Genomic DNA, 20,311 nt, shown 5'->3' with positions numbered 1-20,311 from the left:
TCAAGATTATTACAATCGTCAGCATTATCCATTAAGGTCAAGACCAAGAACAAACAGTCGGGAAAGAAGACACCTTTGACCGACGTGATTGGAAGCAACCTTCTCCATCATCATCAACTCCAATCCTCAGCATCACTCCTCACTCTGCAAGCAGTCTCACAGCAAGCCAGCAACTGGGTATCGTAGCAGGTCCATCGCAGCCGACTCACCGAGCTTCCTGGTCCTGTCTCCACCCGCACTCACTCTCATCGACTTCGGCGACCGACGCTTCTACCGCAGCCCACGCCTGGATCTCTTCGACGGCCGCTCTTCTCTCCAGCGTGGCAGCTCTGCACGATTTCTCCCGGCGCCAACAAGTCGACTTCGCTCTCTACTGTCTCGACTCACCGCAGACTACGAGCAACGCAACGGCTCACTCCTGACTCACTAGGACTTCGAGCAACTTCCGACTCACTGGAAGACAACTGGCACTTGCAAGCTACAACTGAAGCACAGATTGCACAGCAAGATCAAGACTTCAGACCTCCGGTCTTGGGGGGGAGTACTGTGGCGACATCTCTACGCCACTCGTCACAACATACAATCAACACATAACCAGATAAGGCACACTATAAGATAAAGTTTAGAGATTAAGTTAGATAGCAAAACGCACGTCCTTTATTAGTATATAAGCAACCGATATATGTAAAATAGACACACTTAAAACCATTACGTGTTTCACTACATCTCCTTGCCGGACCATCGGCAAAATGAGAAACGAATTTTCTCTGATTGGCATGGATCTTGGATGTTTATCTATATAAGTATTTATTATAAAATATAGTATCGTTGAGTTAGTATCTCGTAACACAAGTCTCGAACTCACTTCGAGGCTAACTCAATCTCTATAATTTGGCCCGTATATATAAAAAAAAAGAGACTACATATTTTCATCTTGCCAAGATCCCTGCAAACTTCTTTCGCTTCATCCACATTCATTACTCTCTTCATGAGATCATCGGTTTTTTTGGTACGTCTATCTCCAACGTTCCCATTCACACTAACCTGACTTCCCCTCTGGGAAAGAGGTGTATGCAGATACATCGACTTCCTGGCTTTTAGTTCTCCCGGTTTTGTTCCCGGTTGCATACCCATCACTCTGGAAAGTAACCCGGAGTATGCCTCTGACCATGGATCTTGGGTTTGGTGAGACAAGTTTTTACACGAAGCAATTCCCGTCTGACCTCCGCAACCTTTGCAGGGGAACCTAACTCGTCTTGGATGGATCATGATTGCACATCCAGTTGCCTGAACGTACAGGTTTCCTCACGATGTTTTCCCTCACCGTAAAAGCATCGGTCAATGGTACATGGCCAAAGTGAGATTCGAACCTGTGCCTGTCTGCGCATCACGCATTTTAACCAAACACCTTACCAATTCGTCCACCTTCGCTAACATAATATAGTATCTCATATATGTCTACCACACAATCTTAATGATCTCCTTATGCCACAGCTGCAGCTAACGACATAGCTTTTGGCAAGACGTGTGGTATAATTGCCGTAATGATCTACACACGATATCTGCTTACATACAGACCAAAAGTTATATATGTATGGCGGGAAACTTGGTTTAACAATAATCATTTGAAAGTTTATATGAGTTTATTTTATTACTTACTTCCTGTATCAAATTATTATTTTCTGATCAAATAATATTTTCTTTTTTTTTTTTTCGTAAAAGACGACTAAGGGATAGGCTTATAAACTAGGGATTCCTCTTTTAGGCGATGGACTACCGACCTGTCACTATTTGAATCTCAAATCTATCATGAAGCCAAACAACCTTACAACATAGAACGTGTCCATAATTTTAAGACTTTTTCCTCTGTCTACCCCGCAAGGAATTTGGACGTGACTATATGTATGTAGGTACCTACTTAAAATGGTTCTGGCTTATATTTTCTCTAGATATCATGTCCCTTCAGAAGAAGGTTGTCTAGGATTTTATTATATAGGTAATTATTAGACTTTTTTTTAATTTTTAATTTTTTTTACAATAAATTATGATTTTGTTACAGAAATACGTCAGCGAGCTTACGGTGGTCAGAGACTGCGTGCCGACATGCAGCGAAAAAGGTGAGTTCTGTTTATGGATTTTATACAACTGAATAACATGAGGCTTACTCAATCTGTGCTATATGTCCGGTATATAATATATTTATTTATTTATTAATGCTATCTGTACTTTGGGAACGTTACTTGAAATACATATATATACATATGGTCACGTCTATATCCCTTGTGGGGTGGACAGAGCCAACAGTCTTAAAAAGACTGATAGGGCTCGCTCAGCTATTTGGCTTAATGATAAAATTGAGATTAAAATAGAGACAGGTTGCTAAACCATCGCCTTTAAAAAGAATCCCAAGTTTGTAAGCCTATCCGTTAGTCGCCTTTTACGACATCCATAGGAAAGAGATGGAGTGGTCCTGTTTTTTTTTTGTACTGGTGCCGGGAACCACACGGTCAAGCTTATATTTTTTTCTTATTCTCTATAGTTTTATTTACATCTGACGTCATAATATGTCGTCGGTCGAATGAACAGTCCACCAAATAATCAATTTTCGCAGTAAATTTAACACAAACATACAAACACTATCAGTTCGCGATAAGCCATTGGTTAAATTAATTACAGATTGCCTTGAGCATTTGATTGAATTAATTAACAACACTGTATATACATATGTATGTATATCGAGCGTCGAATCGGTAAGATACCCGGTTAGAATAGAATAGATTTATTTTCAAAATTGGACACAAGATATCACTTATTGACATCACATCACATCAGCATTTTCATCGGGCGTCAATTTACAAATATAGATCTCTTAAAACTACATCGTGGACGAATGCACATTGTCAAAAACATGAATGAATGTAGAACCAAACAAATTATAATGCGTGATACGCAGAAAAGGAACACAGGTTCGAATCCTCATCTAGGCCATGTACCAATGACTATTTCAAAGTTTTGTACATTAGTTTAAGTACTAACCGATGCTCTTACGTACGGTGAGTAAAATATCTTGAGGAAACCTGCACATTTCAGGCACCTGTATGGTGTAACCATGATCGATCGAAAACGGGTTAGGTTTGTCTGTAAAGTGTGCGGAGGTCAGATGGGAGTCGCTTCGTGTAAAAACCTGACTCACCCAATCCAGGTTCCATGGTCAAAGGCATACCCCAAGCTCCTCTCCAGAGTGGTGAGGATGCAAGCGGGACAAAAGCCAGGAGGAAGAAGACAGGGTAGATAATATGTTTAATAGTCACAATACAATGAAAGCTACGTTTGGGAGAAAGAGACAGGTACATATGGTCACGTCTACAAGGGATATCACTTGCGGAGTAGACAGAGCCAACAGACTTGAAAAGACTGAATGGCCACGTTCAGCTATTTAGCTTAATGATATAATTGAGATTTAAATAGAGACAGGTTGCTAGCCCACCGCCTAAAAAAGAATCCCAAGTTTGTAAGCCTATCATTTAGTCGCCTTTTACGACATTCATAAATGTTGTAATAAAGAATAGGCAGTGCTTCGTTTATCAAAGAAAAAACATAGTTTATGCCACCTGCTTCTCTTGCCGTGCAGTTTGTAAAAGTCAATCAAGAATAGGCTTAAACCCTTGGAATACTTCTTTTAGTCGATTCGCTAGTAACCTGTCACTATTTGAATCATTAATTAATTCATCGTTATTAAGCCATACATCTTAATGTGGCCTTTCATTTGCTCTTTGAGATATAGAAGTGATATGTTCCATGATTGTGCTAATGCTTATCTCATGACTTTTGTCTCTGTCAAAAATTCAAGTCGTAATTTTTAAAGAACACAAAATCTCATTATCGTGTCTAAGCTTACACGGTAAAGCTCGAGCAATATTTTCGGAGTTACGATGCTTTTAATGACGATTGTTTCGCTCCAAATGGGTCAACAGCCGGATTGTTTTAAGAGCTTACTACGTAAAAGTAAGCTGCAACGATTCGAAAATAATAATGCAATACGGATAATGATAAAAAGATAAAGTCATTGGGACAGCTCTTCATTTGTTTTTGTAAATTTTTATCCGTTTTTATTCTTAACTTGTTAACATACATACATACATAAAATCACGCCTCTTTCCCGGAGGGGTAGGCAGAGACTACCTCTACCTAACTTGTTAACCTACAATCATATTTGTAAGAGCCGGTACTTATGATTCTTAGCTATTATAATGCTCTTAAACTACTAACTGGACTCAATATGCAGCCGAAAATACTGGACATAGAAAGCTAAATTTTGGCATTTTTGTTTCTTGGGTAGTGTAAGTGAACAATAAGAAAAGATATCCCAATTGGCTCGATTTTCTTCTCTTTATTAAAACATCGGAATGTTATTACATCTTTTTAATTTACCCATCACTGAGTGTAAGTCAAAGGTTGAATCTGGAGTTTGGAAGTCGACGATCCAGAAATATTAATATTTTTAAAGAACAGTAAATAAAAATAGAACCACTTCACTTTATTCCCATGAATGTCGTAAAAGGCGACTGAAGGATAAGTTAATGAATTTGGGATTCTTCTTTTAGATAATGGGCTAACAACTTGTTACTATTTGAATCTCAATTCTATGATTAAGTCAAACAGCTGAACGTTGTCTATCAGTCTTTGAAGACTGTTGGCTCTGTATATCTAGCAAGAGATAAATACATGATTATATATATGTATGTATGCACAATGTATGTATTTTAAGTCTTGTCTTGAATTGCAAATTTTTATGTTTCAATGGTCTTTATTCCATCCAATAAGTGTACTCTAATCATATCATTTAAACATGGTATCATATTTTGAATTTATGTCATTGTGTTTGGATGATATTTTTCTTTCCGTAACAAATTCAAAACAGATTATAAATCTATTTTTATATAAATAAAAAACACAAGAAGAACTCTAGAAATACTTTGTTTCTAATGTTCACTGACCGTCACTACACAATCGTCCATATAATTGGCAGTAAACATTTCGTTGTTTCGCTATATTTCTGCTCTTAAACTCAAGTAAATCTGTCTGGATTCGCAATAAAACTCCAAAACTACTAAACGTAACGTTAAATCTCGGCATAAAACAGAACGCTATTATCATAAACTGGAAATGTTGCTATCAGAAGCATTTTGTTTTGCGCTGCACTGAGGTTTAACGTTGATTTATCATTAAATGTCTCAGTTAAGTTTTTAATACCTCTCAGTTAAATTTTTGATTGGCCATGTAACAATGATAAAGCGCTTAAATAATAAACTTAAAATATATCCACAAAAAAAATACAATTAAACAATCAGAAACGAGCTTCAGTTAAGTGTAAAAATTCAATTAAAATTTAGATGGCTTAATCGTAAATTGTACAAAAGTACTTTTGTCAATTTGAAAAATCTGTTTGAAAAAATCTTTTAAATATGATAAAAAATTGCTTATGCTTTATAATTTTGAAGTAGCGCAAGCAATATTTAAATTTTACTTTATTTCACCTCAAGCAGTAATTGTAAATTAGGTAGAATAAGTTCACCAAGAATTATAAATACAAAAGATGTAACTGATGCGTCCAATCCTGAATTATAAAATTTTGTTATTATCAAAGGTATTATAAAAATATGTATATCAAACTGAACAACATCAAAGCCATGAGCTTCATTACTAATTCTGTGACGGTAATATAAATGCTCAACAAAATTGCCTACGAGACCCGAACTTACCTATGTATTTATTTCCAGCTCCCAATCGAGTTCCCTTCACTTCATTAGGTCAGACCCTTCGGCTTCCATCGGGCACCCAACCCTATTAGATTTATACAACCTATAAATAAAGTTACTGGTATTTGATGCTACGAAACTGATGTTGTTTCTGCTCGACTTCACAAGAAAAATGATCCACAACGAATATTAGTTTCACTCTTATCCTTATCTAATATAACTTTTTACTCTCTTTATAATAATTTCGCGCTGCTATGCCTAGGTAGATGGCTTATTGAACAAAATTACCTTCTGCTCACTCCACACTTTACGATGTATTCAAAATTATATTTTTAATTGATCGGTCCAGTGGTTTTGACGTGAAAAAAGGACAAATACACACAGTTTCACATTTATATGTATGGATAGAAGGATGAACATGCTTGTCATACGATTAATCATATTTTTCTCAGTATTGTAAAAAAAATCTTGAACAGAAGGGACAATAAATACCTATTTGATGTAACATTTAACATTAAATAACTTTTTAAAAATCCTATATAAAGAACCCTTAAAAAAGAACAGCTTCACAGCTATGTCGGTTCAAGAATTCCTAGAATTCCTTTTGAAATTAGGTTCCGGTAAATGTCATATAAATAATTAAGGACTAAATAACACAAAATTTACTAAGAAAAAAGTAAGTTTTTCGCGTTGTGAAATGCTTACATAATGATTCGAAATAACCATTGAATATAACATAAACGCCTCTGGCTTTGTCTATTTCTATTTGTCTATTGCATGTTCTTACTATTGACGCAACGGATTTTAGGATAGTTTTCATTGTTAAATGTGGATATATTCCTAAAGATTTACAAATCGTTTGGAAAAGTTAAATTAATTCTATAACAATTTATTTTGATGATCGTATATATAAAGTGTTAGAAATGGATAAAGTGATCGTATGTGGAAATGAAGTAACAAATGAACGGTAGTATGGCAAACGTTAGGACTATTAATAACGTTAGGGAAAACATATGAGAAGAATGACAGAAATATGATAAAGGATATGTCCGTCCAACCGCCGGTAGACGTTTATACTCTGCAGTAAAAACTATTATTGAGTTGCACTATATTAGTTTAATTAAGCCGTTTCAAGCTGGCAACTTTCCGTAAGTTAGCAAAATTTGTGGTGCACTACTTAAATTTTTCATTGAATTACTATCGATATTAAAGACCGAAATTGTCTTTAATATCGATAGTAACTTGAAACATCGATAGTAAATTCCACCATTGTTCTCCATGACATAAAATACATGGAGAACAATGGTGTAATTTCAAAGTTAAGCTTTTCTTGCGTCTTATAATTTAAATCTCACTGGATAAGTTTCAGTTTCACTGGATTAATGCCGTGCGATTTCCAACACCAATAGAAAAAAGATTAGGACCACACCATCTCTTTTTCATGGATATCGTTAAAGGCGACTAGGGAATAGGCTTATAAACTTGGGATTCTTCTTTTCTTAGGCGACGGGCTAGCAACCTATTACTGTACCTATATGCATGTCAATTCTATCAGTAAGTCAAACGTGGCTTTTTTGTTACTTTCAAATGTTATATCACATTGTTATTCTTATATGTACAGTATTGTTGTATGTTGTAAAACAATGATTCTCTTTTAGGCGATGGGCTAGCAACCTGTCACTATTTGAATCTCAATTATATCTTAAAGCCAAATAGCTGAACGTGGCCTATCAGTCTTTACAATATTGTTGGCTCTGTCTACCCCGCAAGGGATATAGACGTGATTATATGTATGTATGTACATATTGTACGCACCTTTAGAGCATCCGCTTAATTATGCAGAGAACACAGAAAAAACTCCTGTATTCTGAGTGACGCATGACACAATACGCACTTGTCAGTTACGATGACTTTGCGTTTCAGATCATTTGATAAAGAAAGTCGTAAAAGACATTTGTTTGGGAGAAATTGGTGAAGATTTTTGTTACTTAGTAGTGAGGCACTGTTATTTAAACAAAGTCTATGATTTTAGACAAAAACTCTGAAACCTTTTTACAGAAATTTATTATATTAGCATAGATTTAAAAGTACCATCAATCCTCACCGCCATTCATAAACTCAGAACGGCGTTCATCCACCTTTTTTATTTGTTCCAATCCCATTTTTATGTAAATTTTAGTGTCGATTTTAAAGCCACAGCTCCACAGCACTGATAAATATTACAGGCTACGCTACGTCGATATATGAATGGTCTAGTTTCGCGTTATACTAATATTATAAAGCTGAAGAGTTTGTTTGTTTGAACGCGCTAATCTCAGGAACTACTGGTTCGAATTGAAAAATTATTTTTGCGTTGAATAGACCATTTATTGAGGAAAGCTTTAGGCTATATAACATCACGCTGCAACTATAAGAAAACAAACGGGCAAAATTATTCGTCCTTGAGGGCTTCAATGATGCCCATGTAAGGTATTAAACATAAATACAGGATTTTATATTGTACACTGGAGGTAGTATGAAATATATTCAGTTAGACTCCAACCCGCGTTTTATTACTTAGCACTGGCGACGAGGATGCTTATTATTTCGAATTAAATAAAAATCCTACGCGTATTTCGGGTTAAATCGATTTAATTATATCTCTGGTGTAATTTTTTTTTTAATTATAAAAAAAAATACCATGCCGATCGGTAAAATTGAACCTTTCGATCTAACATCTAAACAATGGCCGGCTTATGTAAGACGTGTTGATCAATTCATTCTGCTTAACGAAATCAAACCGGAATTAAAAGTGTCGATGTTAATAACGGTAGTAGGCGAGGCGACATATAGCTTAATGTGTGATTTGTGTGCGCCGGCCAACCCGGAAGATAAGACCTATACAGAACTCGTGGAGCTGGTCAAAGTTCATCTCGAGCCGCAACGGTCAGAAATAGCCGAAAGACATATTTTTCGACAGAGGAGACAGCGAGTAGGGGAATCTCTGACCGAGTACCTCCAGGCGCTCAAACATCTCGCCGTCACCTGTAACTTCGGCAACCGACTCGAGGAGGACCTCAGAGACCAGTTCGTGTCGGGTCTAGCGAGCGAGCTACTGAGATCTCGGATTTTTGCCGAGAGAACGATAGATTATAAGAAAGCGGTGGAGCTAGCTCTGGCTCTGGAAGCGGCAGACCGGCACGCCGAGACGAGCGGCGTGGGCGGACAGCACGCGGCCGGGAGCACGGGCGGAGGAGCGGCCGGCGAGGGGCTGCACGCGGTGCGAGCCCGGCGCGGCGCCGGCGCGGCCGCGGCCGGGCCGGGCGCGCGGGCCGGCGGCGCCCGCTGCTGGCGGTGCGGCAAGAGTCATTCGGCGGACAGATGCCGCTACGCTAATTACAATTGTGATAACTGCAATAAGCGGGGCCATTTACGTGTGATGTGCGGTAAAGTCGGTGATCGTGTAGCGGTTAATAGTGAGTCGCGGCAAAATTATGTGCACGAGTGTTCGGAAGAGGATGATTTCTTCAATTTGGTGGTATCGTCGTGTCGAGGTAACGATCCTTATTTTGTTAAAATCCGAGTGAATTCTGAGATTTTGCAGTGCGAAATAGACACGGGTAGTCGTATATCGGCAATAAATAATAATGACTACGAGTTATTGTTTAGGAACAGTAAAATGCATTCGGATAATTTGATATTACGAAGCTATTCTGGCTCAAAAATTGAACCTCTCGGATACATCCTGGTTGACATTAAATTCAAAGACGTCACGGCAAACAATGTCCGTTTGTATGTGATAGAAAGGGGTGGGCCGCCCCTACTCGGTCGTGATTGGTTAAAGGCATTAAAAATCACACAAATTACCGTGAATAAATTAATTGAAGAGGACCAATTAGTGAGCCAGTTATGTAGAGAATTTCCTGAAGTTTTTTCTGTTAAATTAGGTACATGTAAAAAAACATTACGACTACAGCTCACAGACTACGCCGGTGTGTACTACCGAGCGCGGCCCGTGCCGCTAGCGCTGCGCGAGCGCATCGAGCGCGAACTCGAACGTTTACAACGCGACGGCTCCATATACAGAGTGGAACACTCGGACTTCGGGACTCCTATTGTACCCGTGGTCAAAAGTAACGGTGAAATTAGGATATGCGGGGACTATAAAATAACGATCAACCCCAAGCTGAAACGCGATCATTACCCACTCCCGCGCATAGAGGAGTTGTTGGCCAATTTGAGTAATGGGGATGAATTTACAAAAATTGACTTACGACATGCGTACGAACAGGTTTTATTAGATCCCGCGTCACAAAAATTTACGACGATCACAACACACGTCGGAACGTTCGCATACCGCAGGACACCGTATGGCTTGTCGTGTGTACCGGAACAGTTTCAAAAACTAATGGAGGAGACGTTACGCGGTATTCCAGGCACGGTCGTATTTTTAGACGACGTTTGTATCACCGGGGTAGACAGAGCCTCACACATGCGTAATCTGCGAGCTGTACTCGGCCGACTCCGTCAAATGGGTCTCACTATAAAATTGGAGAAATGTAGTTTTTTACAGAAAAGTGTGAAGTATCTGGGCTTTATTATTGATAAGAATGGGCTTCGCCCCGACCCGGAGAAACTAGATGCGATTGCTAAAATACCTGTACCCACGGATGTCACTCAGTTGAAAAGTTTTCTCGGGTTACTTAATTACTACGGTAAATTTATACCAAACCTAAGTTCAATACTGAACCCCTTACATAATCTTTTAAAAAAAGACAATCAGTGGGATTGGAACCCAAGTTGCGCTATAGCTTTTGATAATGCAAAGAAATCTTTGCTGAGCGACAAAGTGTTGGCCCATTATGAGGAGGGGCGGCCGCTCGTGTTGTCGGTGGACAGTAGCGCTTACGGCATAGGCGCCGTCCTGGCGCACCGCTACCCGGGCGGCAGCGAGCGTCCCGTCAGCTGTGCCTCGCGCACATTAAACCAAGCTGAACGTAACTACAGTCAACTTGATAAAGAAGCGTTAGCTATTTACTATGGCATTTTGAAACATCATCAGTTTTTATATGGAAGGCATTTCACACTGCGTTCTGATCATAAGCCCCTCACGTACATTTTTGGTGAAAAAAGAGGTATCCCTCAGACCGCGGCTAGTCGACTACAGCGCTGGGCGGCGCGGCTAGCAGGCTATGATTTTAAAATAGAATTTGTTAGATCAGCGGATAATGGTCCGGCTGATACATTATCACGGTTGCCACTGTCACATGAGCGAGCGTTTGTTCCTCATATTGATTATTTACATTTTGTTGAAGAGACGTTGCCTATTGATTTTATAGACGTCGCTAAAGAGACTCAAAAATACACTTTGCTTTGTAAAGTGTTAGGTTACTTGATGTTTGGTTGGCCGTCATCGCCTACTTGTGACGAAGAGAAAGTATTCTTTGCTAGAAAGCAAGACTTGTTTGCGGACCGCGGTTGTATTATTTATAAATATAGGGTAGTAATTCCATTTAAGTTACGATCTCAAGTTTTAAAAGAAGTTCATAGTGGTCATCTAGGTATGAATAAAATGAAGAATATCGCTAGGAATTATGTTTATTGGCCAAACATTGACAAAGACATAGAAGAAATGTGTCGCGCTTGCGAGGCGTGCCGGTCCGTACACGACGCGCCGGCGCGAGCGCCGCTCCACCCGTGGGAGTACCCGCTGCACCCTTGGCAAAGACTACATGTAGACTTTTTCGATTGCGCTGGTAAGCGGTTTTTGATTTTGGTTGACGCACATTCAAAGTGGATAGAGACCATTGCTATGGCGGGTACTTCGGCGAGTGCGACGATAACGGTTTTAAGATCTATTTTCGCTAGATTTGGCATACCATCACAATTAGTATCCGATAACGGCCCGCCATTTTTTTCTACCGAATTTAAGCAATATTGTGATACAAATAAAATAAGACATTCTACATCTGCACCATACAGGCCCCAGGGTAACGGCGAGGCAGAGAATGCTGTCAAAACGGTAAAAAAGGTTTTAAAACGTGCATTGTTCGAAAAAGAAGACATGTTTGCTGCCCTTTATAAATTTTTATTTCAATATCGCAATTGCGAACACGCGACGACCGGTGTCTCGCCCGCGGTGGCGCTGCTCGGGCGCCGGCTGCGGGGCCGGCTGGACGCGCTGCGGCCCGGCGGCGCGGCCGTGGTGCGCGACGCGCAGGACAAACAGGCGGCCGCCGCGCCCGGCCGGCGTGCACGTTTCTCGCTGGGTGATGATGTACTCGCACGAGACTATTCCAAAACGGGGCATAAATGGACTAAAGGGCGCATCTCTGAAGTTACCGGGCCTGTCTCTTGCAAAGTAAAAGTTGGGGAATCCACCGAATGGCGTAGACACCACAATCAAATCGTTCCGCTTACTACGAAAAATCGATACTCTCTCTCTCGTGCCAGTACGTCAAAGGATGAGACCCAGGGGTCTGATGGTAAGGATGTGCAGCCCGAGTTTGTGTCGGGGGGGAACGGTATGTGTGAGGGCCCGGTCGGGGTCGAACCGGAGGTTTTAATAAATTCCGAAGATGAATTCGAAGACGCGGTAGAAGCTACGGGAGTGCGATCCGAGTCGAGGCCCTCCCTATTGCCGGTTGTCTCAGATCGAGCCATGAGAGCTTACAGAAGGGCGATGAATAAAGATGTTAACAATAAATAACGTGAACTTTAATAACTGAACAATATTCTTATTTAAACTTTCATGTTCTTGTATTTACTTTAATAAATAGATATTATAGTTTTGGTGGTGGGATGTGTAAGGTATTAAACATAAATACAGGATTTTATATTGTACACTGGAGGTAGTATGAAATATATTCAGTTAGACTCCAACCCGCGTTTTATTACTTAGCAGCCCAAAATAAGTATTCCACGCGGACGAAGTAGCGGGCACAGCTAGTAAATTATATTTGAGAAAGCTTAGCTTCTTTACGATATTTTCAGTTTCATTTTCAAAAACGTTGATTGTCAAATCTGTAAGGTGCCTGGTCAAAACGCCTTGTATTAAACTACATATTTTTGAAGCTATGTACATTAGTTTGATAACTAACCGATGCTCTTACGGTGAGGGAAAACATCGTGAGGAAACCTGCACATTAAGGTAACTCTCTTCTTTTTCCTCCTCACGTTAGTCCCGATTCCTCACGACTCCGGAGAGAGGAGCCCGGAGTTTGCCCCCGACCATGGATCCAGGATTGGGTGAGTCAGGTTTCTACACGAAGCGACTCCCATCTGAACTCCGCAAGCTTTGCAGGTAAACGTAACTCATATTGGATCATGGTTACACAATTACATACATACATACATAAAATCACGCCTCTTTCCCGGAGGGGTAGGCAGAGACTACCTCTTTCCACTTTTCTATGTGCATCACTTAAATTAAATTCGTTGGTACATAAAATTAGCTGAGGTGGATTTTAAACCTGTGCCTTTTTATGCGCTTCACGCATTTTTTATTCAATGGATGATGTCCTTGTAGACACGATTAATGTAGTGCTCAGCATTTTACGGCTAGTAAACTGGACTCCATTTTGTTTTTCCGTTACATTGGGAAGTTAAATGGAATTATGGCAAATAACACATTTCTAGATCCAGCAATTTGGGCTATATATAAAAATTACTAGCTGTGCCCGCGACTTCATCCGCGTGGAATAGATATTTTGAGCAACATTGAAGCCCTCAAGGATGAATAAATATCCCCGTGTTTTTTTTCACATTTTCCATTATTTTTTTGTTGCTTATAGTTGCAGCGTGATGTTATATAGCCTAAAGCCGTCCTCGATAAATGGTCTATTCAACACAAAAAGAATTTTTCAATTCGAACAAGTAGTTCCTAAGATTAGCGTATTCAAACAAACAAACTCTTCAGCTTTATAATATTAGTATAGATGATACAATCAGACATTCACAATGTCGTCTTTTAAAATATAGAAGAAATTGACTTGAACATATAGAGATGGTAACAAATTTGTATAATATAAAGCGAAAGAAGTATGCAGGGATCGTGACAAGTGGAAAGATGTAGTCTGTGTAAATTTTACATACATACATATCATCACGTCTATATCCCTTACGGGGTAGACAGAGCCAACAGTCTTGAAAAGACTGAAAGGCCACGTTCAGCTATTTGGCTTAATGATAGAATTAAGATTCAAATAGTGACAGGTTGCTAGCCAGTCGCCTAAAAAGGGATCCCAAGTTTGTAAGCCTATCCCTTAGTCGCCTTTTACGACATCCATGGGAAAGAGATGGAGTGGTCCTATTCTTTTCTGTATTGGTGCCGGGAACCACACGGCACTGTGTGTAAATTTTATGTGTGTATATGTATGTAGGTATGTAACAAATGCTACGTTCAGATCTGAATTCAGACACCTGAATGTCTGAATTCAGATCTGAATATCTGAATAATTCCGATTTATGTGAGTGCCCTTACGGTACGTACCTCGACACAGATGCTGCTCCACAGATCCATCAGATTCTAGACGTACAAAGTGGCTGTCTGTTTATAAAATTGAACGTATTTTTCAACTTGAAACAAATGACGCCTTTTCAGAATGTAGTTGATGCGCTCGATTCAACTTTCAACAAATTCTTACTTAAATAAAACACACCTCTTTTCGGAAGGCAGATTAATTTCCACTTACCTAAATATTCTTTCGCTGCATCCACATTCATTGCCCATGGATTTAAAGTAATCCTGACCTGGCCCTTTGCAAAGACATTAGATAAAATGTGCCGTATGGTTCCCGACACCTATAAGAATCAAACTAAATAAAAGATTTTAAAAAGAATAGGGCCACTCCATCTCGTTCCTATGGATGTCGAAAAAGACAACTTAGGGATAGACTTATAAACTTGGGATTCCTCTTTTAGGCGATGGGCTAGCAACCTGTCACTATTTGAATCTCAATTCTATCATAAAGTCAAACAGCGGAACGGTCACGTTCAGCTGTTTGGCTTAAGTTTAAGCTGTTGGCCTTTCCGTCTTTTCAAGACTGTTGGCTCTGTCAACCCCGCAACAGATATGGACGTGATTCAATGTATGTACGTACTAAAAATAGTTTTATTACTACTACAATAATTTTTGATATAATTTAATGCTTTGTCCACTTCTGAATACTTCTTTAATCTCTCAACATTATATAAAATATTTAATAATTACATACATAAAATCACGCCTCTTTCCCGGAGGGGTAGGCAGAGACTACCTCTTTCCACTTGCCACGATCTCTGCATACTTCCTTCGCTTCATCCACATTCATACCTCTCTTCATGCAAGCTCGGCGGTTTCGGGTACTTTTGACCTGACCCTTTACCAGGACGTCCTTAATTTTATCAAGATACGTTCGTCTAGGTCTTCCCACTCCGACCTTTCCCTCCACACTCTCCACTTAATAATTGTCAACATAAAATAAAATAATTATTTTAATTATTATTCTAGAATGGTGGGGCGCGCGCACATTCTGTTGTAATACGGACGAATGTAACGCCGCGTTCACACGGACTCCGGCGGCGGTGCTCATTGCGACGTTAGCGCTGCTCGCGCGCTGACCGCTCGTGTGAACACACCTTTGTTTATGCAGGTAAAAATGTCGAAAATTAAATTAATTACTTTGAATATAGAAATTAAAATTAGACCTTTTCTAAAGCAGAACACAAACCTAAAAATAAGCACGTATTTGCTATTAACATACATATGGTCACTCTATATTTCTTGCGGGGTAGACAGAGCCAACAGTCTCTAAAAGACCGAATGGCCACGCTCAGCTATTTGGCTTAATGATAGAATTGTTATTCAAATAGTGACAGGTTGCTAGCCCATCGCCTTAAAAAGAATCCCAAGTTTGTAAGCCTATCCCTTAGTCGCTTTTTACGACATCCATGGGAAAGAGATGGAGTGGTACCATTCTTTTTTGTATTGGTGCCGGGAACCACACGGCTCGGCTTGCTATTAAACAAGGATAAAAATAAAATTACTATTAGATACATTACATACTTATTTCAATTTCAGATTTTATGCAAGTTTAATTTTCACAGATAATGCCTTATGCAAGTGGATTTCGGTTAAGGCATCTGGAGGTTCAGTTCAGCATCATTAGTTTTTAATCTTAATTTTTTTTTTATTTATTATCTAAAAGATGTATGATCCATCTTTTATTCTGTAGACAATTGTTAATTTCTTGAATTTTTAGTCTGGTGTTTAAAATCTTTATAAATTTAACTTTCTAAGGTTGGCGCACATATCTAGTCTAAAATGAAAACAAAGTGTATCTATTGTTTTCAAATTTATTATAATTTCATTGCATTTTTACTTTTATGCTTAATATTTATGCGTGCCGATCCTATACAACTATTTTTATTTAAAAACATGCAATTTTAAAGCAAATAAAAATCTTTTTCATAATTTTGTGTACAGTGAGCAATATTTAAATGTGACCTCCTTAAATCGATAGTCGATATACATAGGGATCAGATTTCTATACTACATTGTACTTACTATATTTTAAATTAATTCCATTGTCTTTATTTTTATTTTTTAAATTAATCATGTGCGGTAAAATCGCACTGCGTTATTAGGTGTTTATACTAAACATATTTTTACATACATACATACATATGGTTACGTCTATATCCCTTGCGAGGTAGACAGAGCCAACAGTCTTGAAAAGACTGAATGGCCACGTTCGGCTATTTGGTAACATATTTTTAAGTTGATGAAAATAATTAATAACACTAAAATAAATACCGCAGTGCCGTTCTACTGAAAATTTATTTAATTTTTTCTATATAATGTGATTATCTTTACCACTTAGTGCACTGAATTTGCTTCCATAAACAAATTGTGGTTCAAAAATGCTTTATATTATTTAACGAAAATTAAAAAAAACTGTCTTAAAATCTGATGAAGTTTTCGCCGCATTAAAATTTAAAAGGAAAATATGTTAGGAAGTGTCTAGTCTGCCACCAGTGGTCATTTAATAAAAATAAATATACTGCCACTCGTGGTTAGATAAAAAATTATATTATTCTGCCGCTATAGGCACAATAACAAATAAGGCTATTCTGCCACAAGTGGCAAGTCAAACCAACAAAATATTCTACCGCTAGTTAGAGGCAGCATACCTACCAAAAATAAACAGCCACCAAAGCCGAGGCAAGCTTTTTGCGGCAATTGATATACTTATCAAAAAGTAGTAAATGATACACAATTTCTAAGAAATATATTTATTTTTCATGTACGAGTACATAACAACGTTTATTTAGATATTGTTCTTTTTTTTTCTTAACTCCTACTACTGTTAGATCATGTCCTTTGGGTCGACCTCTGCGTTTTCGGACAGCTGGTAATCTTATTGTTTGATTAACAAGAGCATTACAGGTCTGTGCATACTTTTGTCAGGCATATTTTTGTCATTTCTATCTTCAGTTTTTACATGTTTCTCAGCCTTTTCTAGATTTTGTTTCTGTTCAACAGGTTTCTCTATATGTAGATTTATTTCATTCTCATCCTGTTTATTATGTATTATAAGTTGTCTCTCTGCATATTCTTTATTTACTATCTCTAAATCTTCTGCAGTATGGTCGATTATATGTATGTGCCTTATTTGTTTTTATCGTTACATTTTCATAGTATTTTGTGTCTTCCTTTTCTGTTTCTGGTTCAATATGTATAAGTTTATTTTATTGCTTTCTTTTTGTTCATTATGTATTATTACTATATTTTTAGCAAATCCAATTTGCTCTGTTTCTAAAACCTCTGTAGTGTTATTGTTAATTTCTATGTTACTTGTTCTTTTAAACGTATTTTCATCTTTATTTCTGTCATCATTTTCTATTTCTTCGTCGTTTATTTCTAAATGTTGTATTTTTTTGGTCTCTTCCTTTTGATTAAGTACTGTTATTGTTTTATGGCCTTTATTATTTTAACATAGCTGTTTTGTATTTTTGCGGTACACAGAAAAAGCACTCTAAGTGCTTTTTCTGGGTTTTATCGTTAATTATAATTTACAGTAATACAAACAATGAAAAAAGTTTAAAACTTCCTCATAAACTACAAAAACAAAACACGAAAGGGTTATGTTTTTGTTTTTGTCACATTGCTAACTTCGGTACGATACTTTAACATAATGAAATATATGCTTAATATACAAGTTATAAAGAACATATTCCAATAACTAATAACTTGTGGCGGAATAGCATTTTATATTAGTCTGCCGCAATAGGAACAACTTCACTACGCTGCCCTAGTGTATTTTAAAATTAGACTTTATTAGTTTGACTAAAGGAACAAATTTGAATACCACAATACTTGTGGCAGAATTATTTAATTTCTTATTTTACCACTAGCGGCTTAGTAATTCGATTTGTTAAATGGCCGCTGGTGGCGGACTAGACACTTCCAATATGTTATTTCTTTTGTCTATTTGCTTTTTATTTTTAAAATTAGAGTACGGGCTTTGAAAAATATAATGTTACCGCATTTTGTTTGACTAAGGAGATTAAGTCAGAACTTTAGCAGCTTAGCTCTAGACATTATTATGAATCTGAAAACACAACTTGGTTGCTGCAGAGCTTAAGCTGAGCTTAATGGCTAACTCCTAATCGAAGACCAAGTTCCATTGCAGCTTTTAGTTCTAGTTAGTCATTTGGGTCGCCATATGTATGTCAATGTAAGGCTTTGGTCAACATGAACATATTATAGTTTCTTTTATAGTGTATGCAACATTTTTGATTATTTATTGTAAATACATGTTAACAGGCAGAACCGGCTGGCATACATATGCATACGTATGCTAAAACAACGGTTGCATGACTTGTTCTGGTGAGCAAAAAACATCAGATTTTCATTGTGAAATATTTTTGTATTTGATTTCCAGAAATATAGTGTTTTTCATTAGATTATTTTTCTTCTCTCTGTTCTTCTTCTGTCTTCTACAGTATATATTCCCAATCTTCCTATAATTGCATTGGCGTAAAATGATTTTTTGTTCTTAAGATCGAAATGCCAGTTCGCCATTGTGCCCTGCTTGTTAAATAATACAGCTTGAGCCATATGTAACAATATATAAAATTCAGTGGACTTTTTGACAGTTTCAAAATCACTAATAATAAAATGCATAATTATACCAAAGAAAATATACTAAACCACAGGAGTAATGATAGTTGACAGTAAATTTTTTGATAGTCAAAATATTTGACTCAAAAATTTGGTCTAAAACTACAATTTGTCTAGCTAATATACTTATTATGTAAATAGAATTAATGATATCATTCACAATTTACGCTTTATTAAAAGTCACTGTTGATTCTATGAAATAGTCTAGTGTAAGAATTTTAGATAGACTTTATCGATTCATCTCATCGACACAAAAACATAGTACCTAATTAAATTTTGTTTTATATAGTTTATTTTTAAGTAGAATGTATTTACAGTTTGGAGAACTTTAAAATATTTTTTTTTATCATTATATAAAATTGTTTAGTTAATTTGTATGATAAAAATGTTATCTCAGAAAATGTTATTTATTAAAAAAAAAACTCCTCGATTGTTCATTACATTGTCACCAAATAATTAATAAGTTATAGATATATAGATCCAGGCAGTTTCAGAAAAATGTGTTACATAAAAAAATCCAATATTCACTAGTACTCACATTTCGATCAACTTAATAAAAAAAATCACGATGAATAAATAAAATATATTGCAGTGGTTAAAAAAAGTGTGTACAAATTATGCACACGAGTGTACTACTTAAACAAGTCCCGTACGAAATCCCCTTGAGAAAAAGAGCCTTGTAAGCGATGGGGAATATATTAAGCGCTTATTTTCTAAGCCTGCGATTCGTCTGAATTATTTCTTCGTCTCGTACGCGTTCACTAAGATTTGTTGCTCGTTCTCCTTGGCGGACATGTTTATGTATCTCCATGTTATATTAAAATAACATTTTTTTTTGTAAAATGTCAAAAAGAGTGCGCTAGTTTGGATATACAGTGTTACAAGATTCGAGGATCACATTTAGCGGGATTTATTTATTAAATTCATGATTTGACTTTTAATAATTATTATAAAAAAAATTTATAGTTATAATAATTATAAAAAGTTTAATTATTAATATTAATTATTACTTTTACAATGTTAAGTAGAAATTCAAGAATGGTAGTTGTATTATTTATGTTGAAACTTTGAGCTTTAAAAGTTGTTTGTTGGTAAAAGGTAAGTCAGAAAGCTCGTCAAAAAGTTAGGAACATACGATAAATTAATAAACAAAAGTTAAAGACGCTTGCGGAGATGACATAATTTTGGGACAAAGACGAGGAAGATTTTTAACTTAACGATATTTCATTATAGCTGTGTGTTATAACGATATTAAATTATATGTATATGTCGGTTGTGAATGTTTTTTATTTCTGTCGTTTTTGTTATTTTTAGTTATTGTTAGCACTGGCAACTTTTATTTTAGAAAAAAGAGGATGTAAAATGTCAAGAAGTGTCAAGAAGATATTGATGTTTGTAAGATGAAAAT

At 37.1% G+C, this 20,311-nt stretch overlaps 1 protein-coding gene across 2 annotated transcripts in view; it reads left to right on the top strand.

The window, feature by feature from the left end:
• LOC106129284 (toxin S6C6) overlaps positions 1-17,441 on the top strand; it is an 87,682-nt gene extending 70,241 nt beyond the window's left edge. Inside the window, exons 3-5 of one of the 2 annotated variants that reach the window (XM_060950990.1) lie at positions 2,060-2,117; positions 15,229-15,370; positions 15,825-17,441. In XM_060950990.1, coding sequence (XP_060806973.1) covers positions 2,060-2,117; positions 15,229-15,338 — 168 coding nt within the window. In that variant the 3' untranslated portion in view covers positions 15,339-15,370; positions 15,825-17,441. Of the gene's footprint in view, positions 1-2,059; positions 2,118-15,228; positions 15,371-15,798 lie in introns of both variants that reach the window. The other variant, XM_060950991.1, reaches the window with a different exon arrangement.
• Positions 17,442-20,311: the final 2,870 nt, after the last annotated feature.

The sequence above is a fragment of the Amyelois transitella genome, chromosome 23, assembly GCF_032362555.1.
Source record: "Amyelois transitella isolate CPQ chromosome 23, ilAmyTran1.1, whole genome shotgun sequence".
Lineage (NCBI taxonomy): Eukaryota > Metazoa > Arthropoda > Insecta > Lepidoptera > Pyralidae > Amyelois > Amyelois transitella.
The sequence above is the reverse complement of the archived record's forward strand: the minus strand, read 5'-3'. Positions and strand labels throughout refer to the sequence as shown.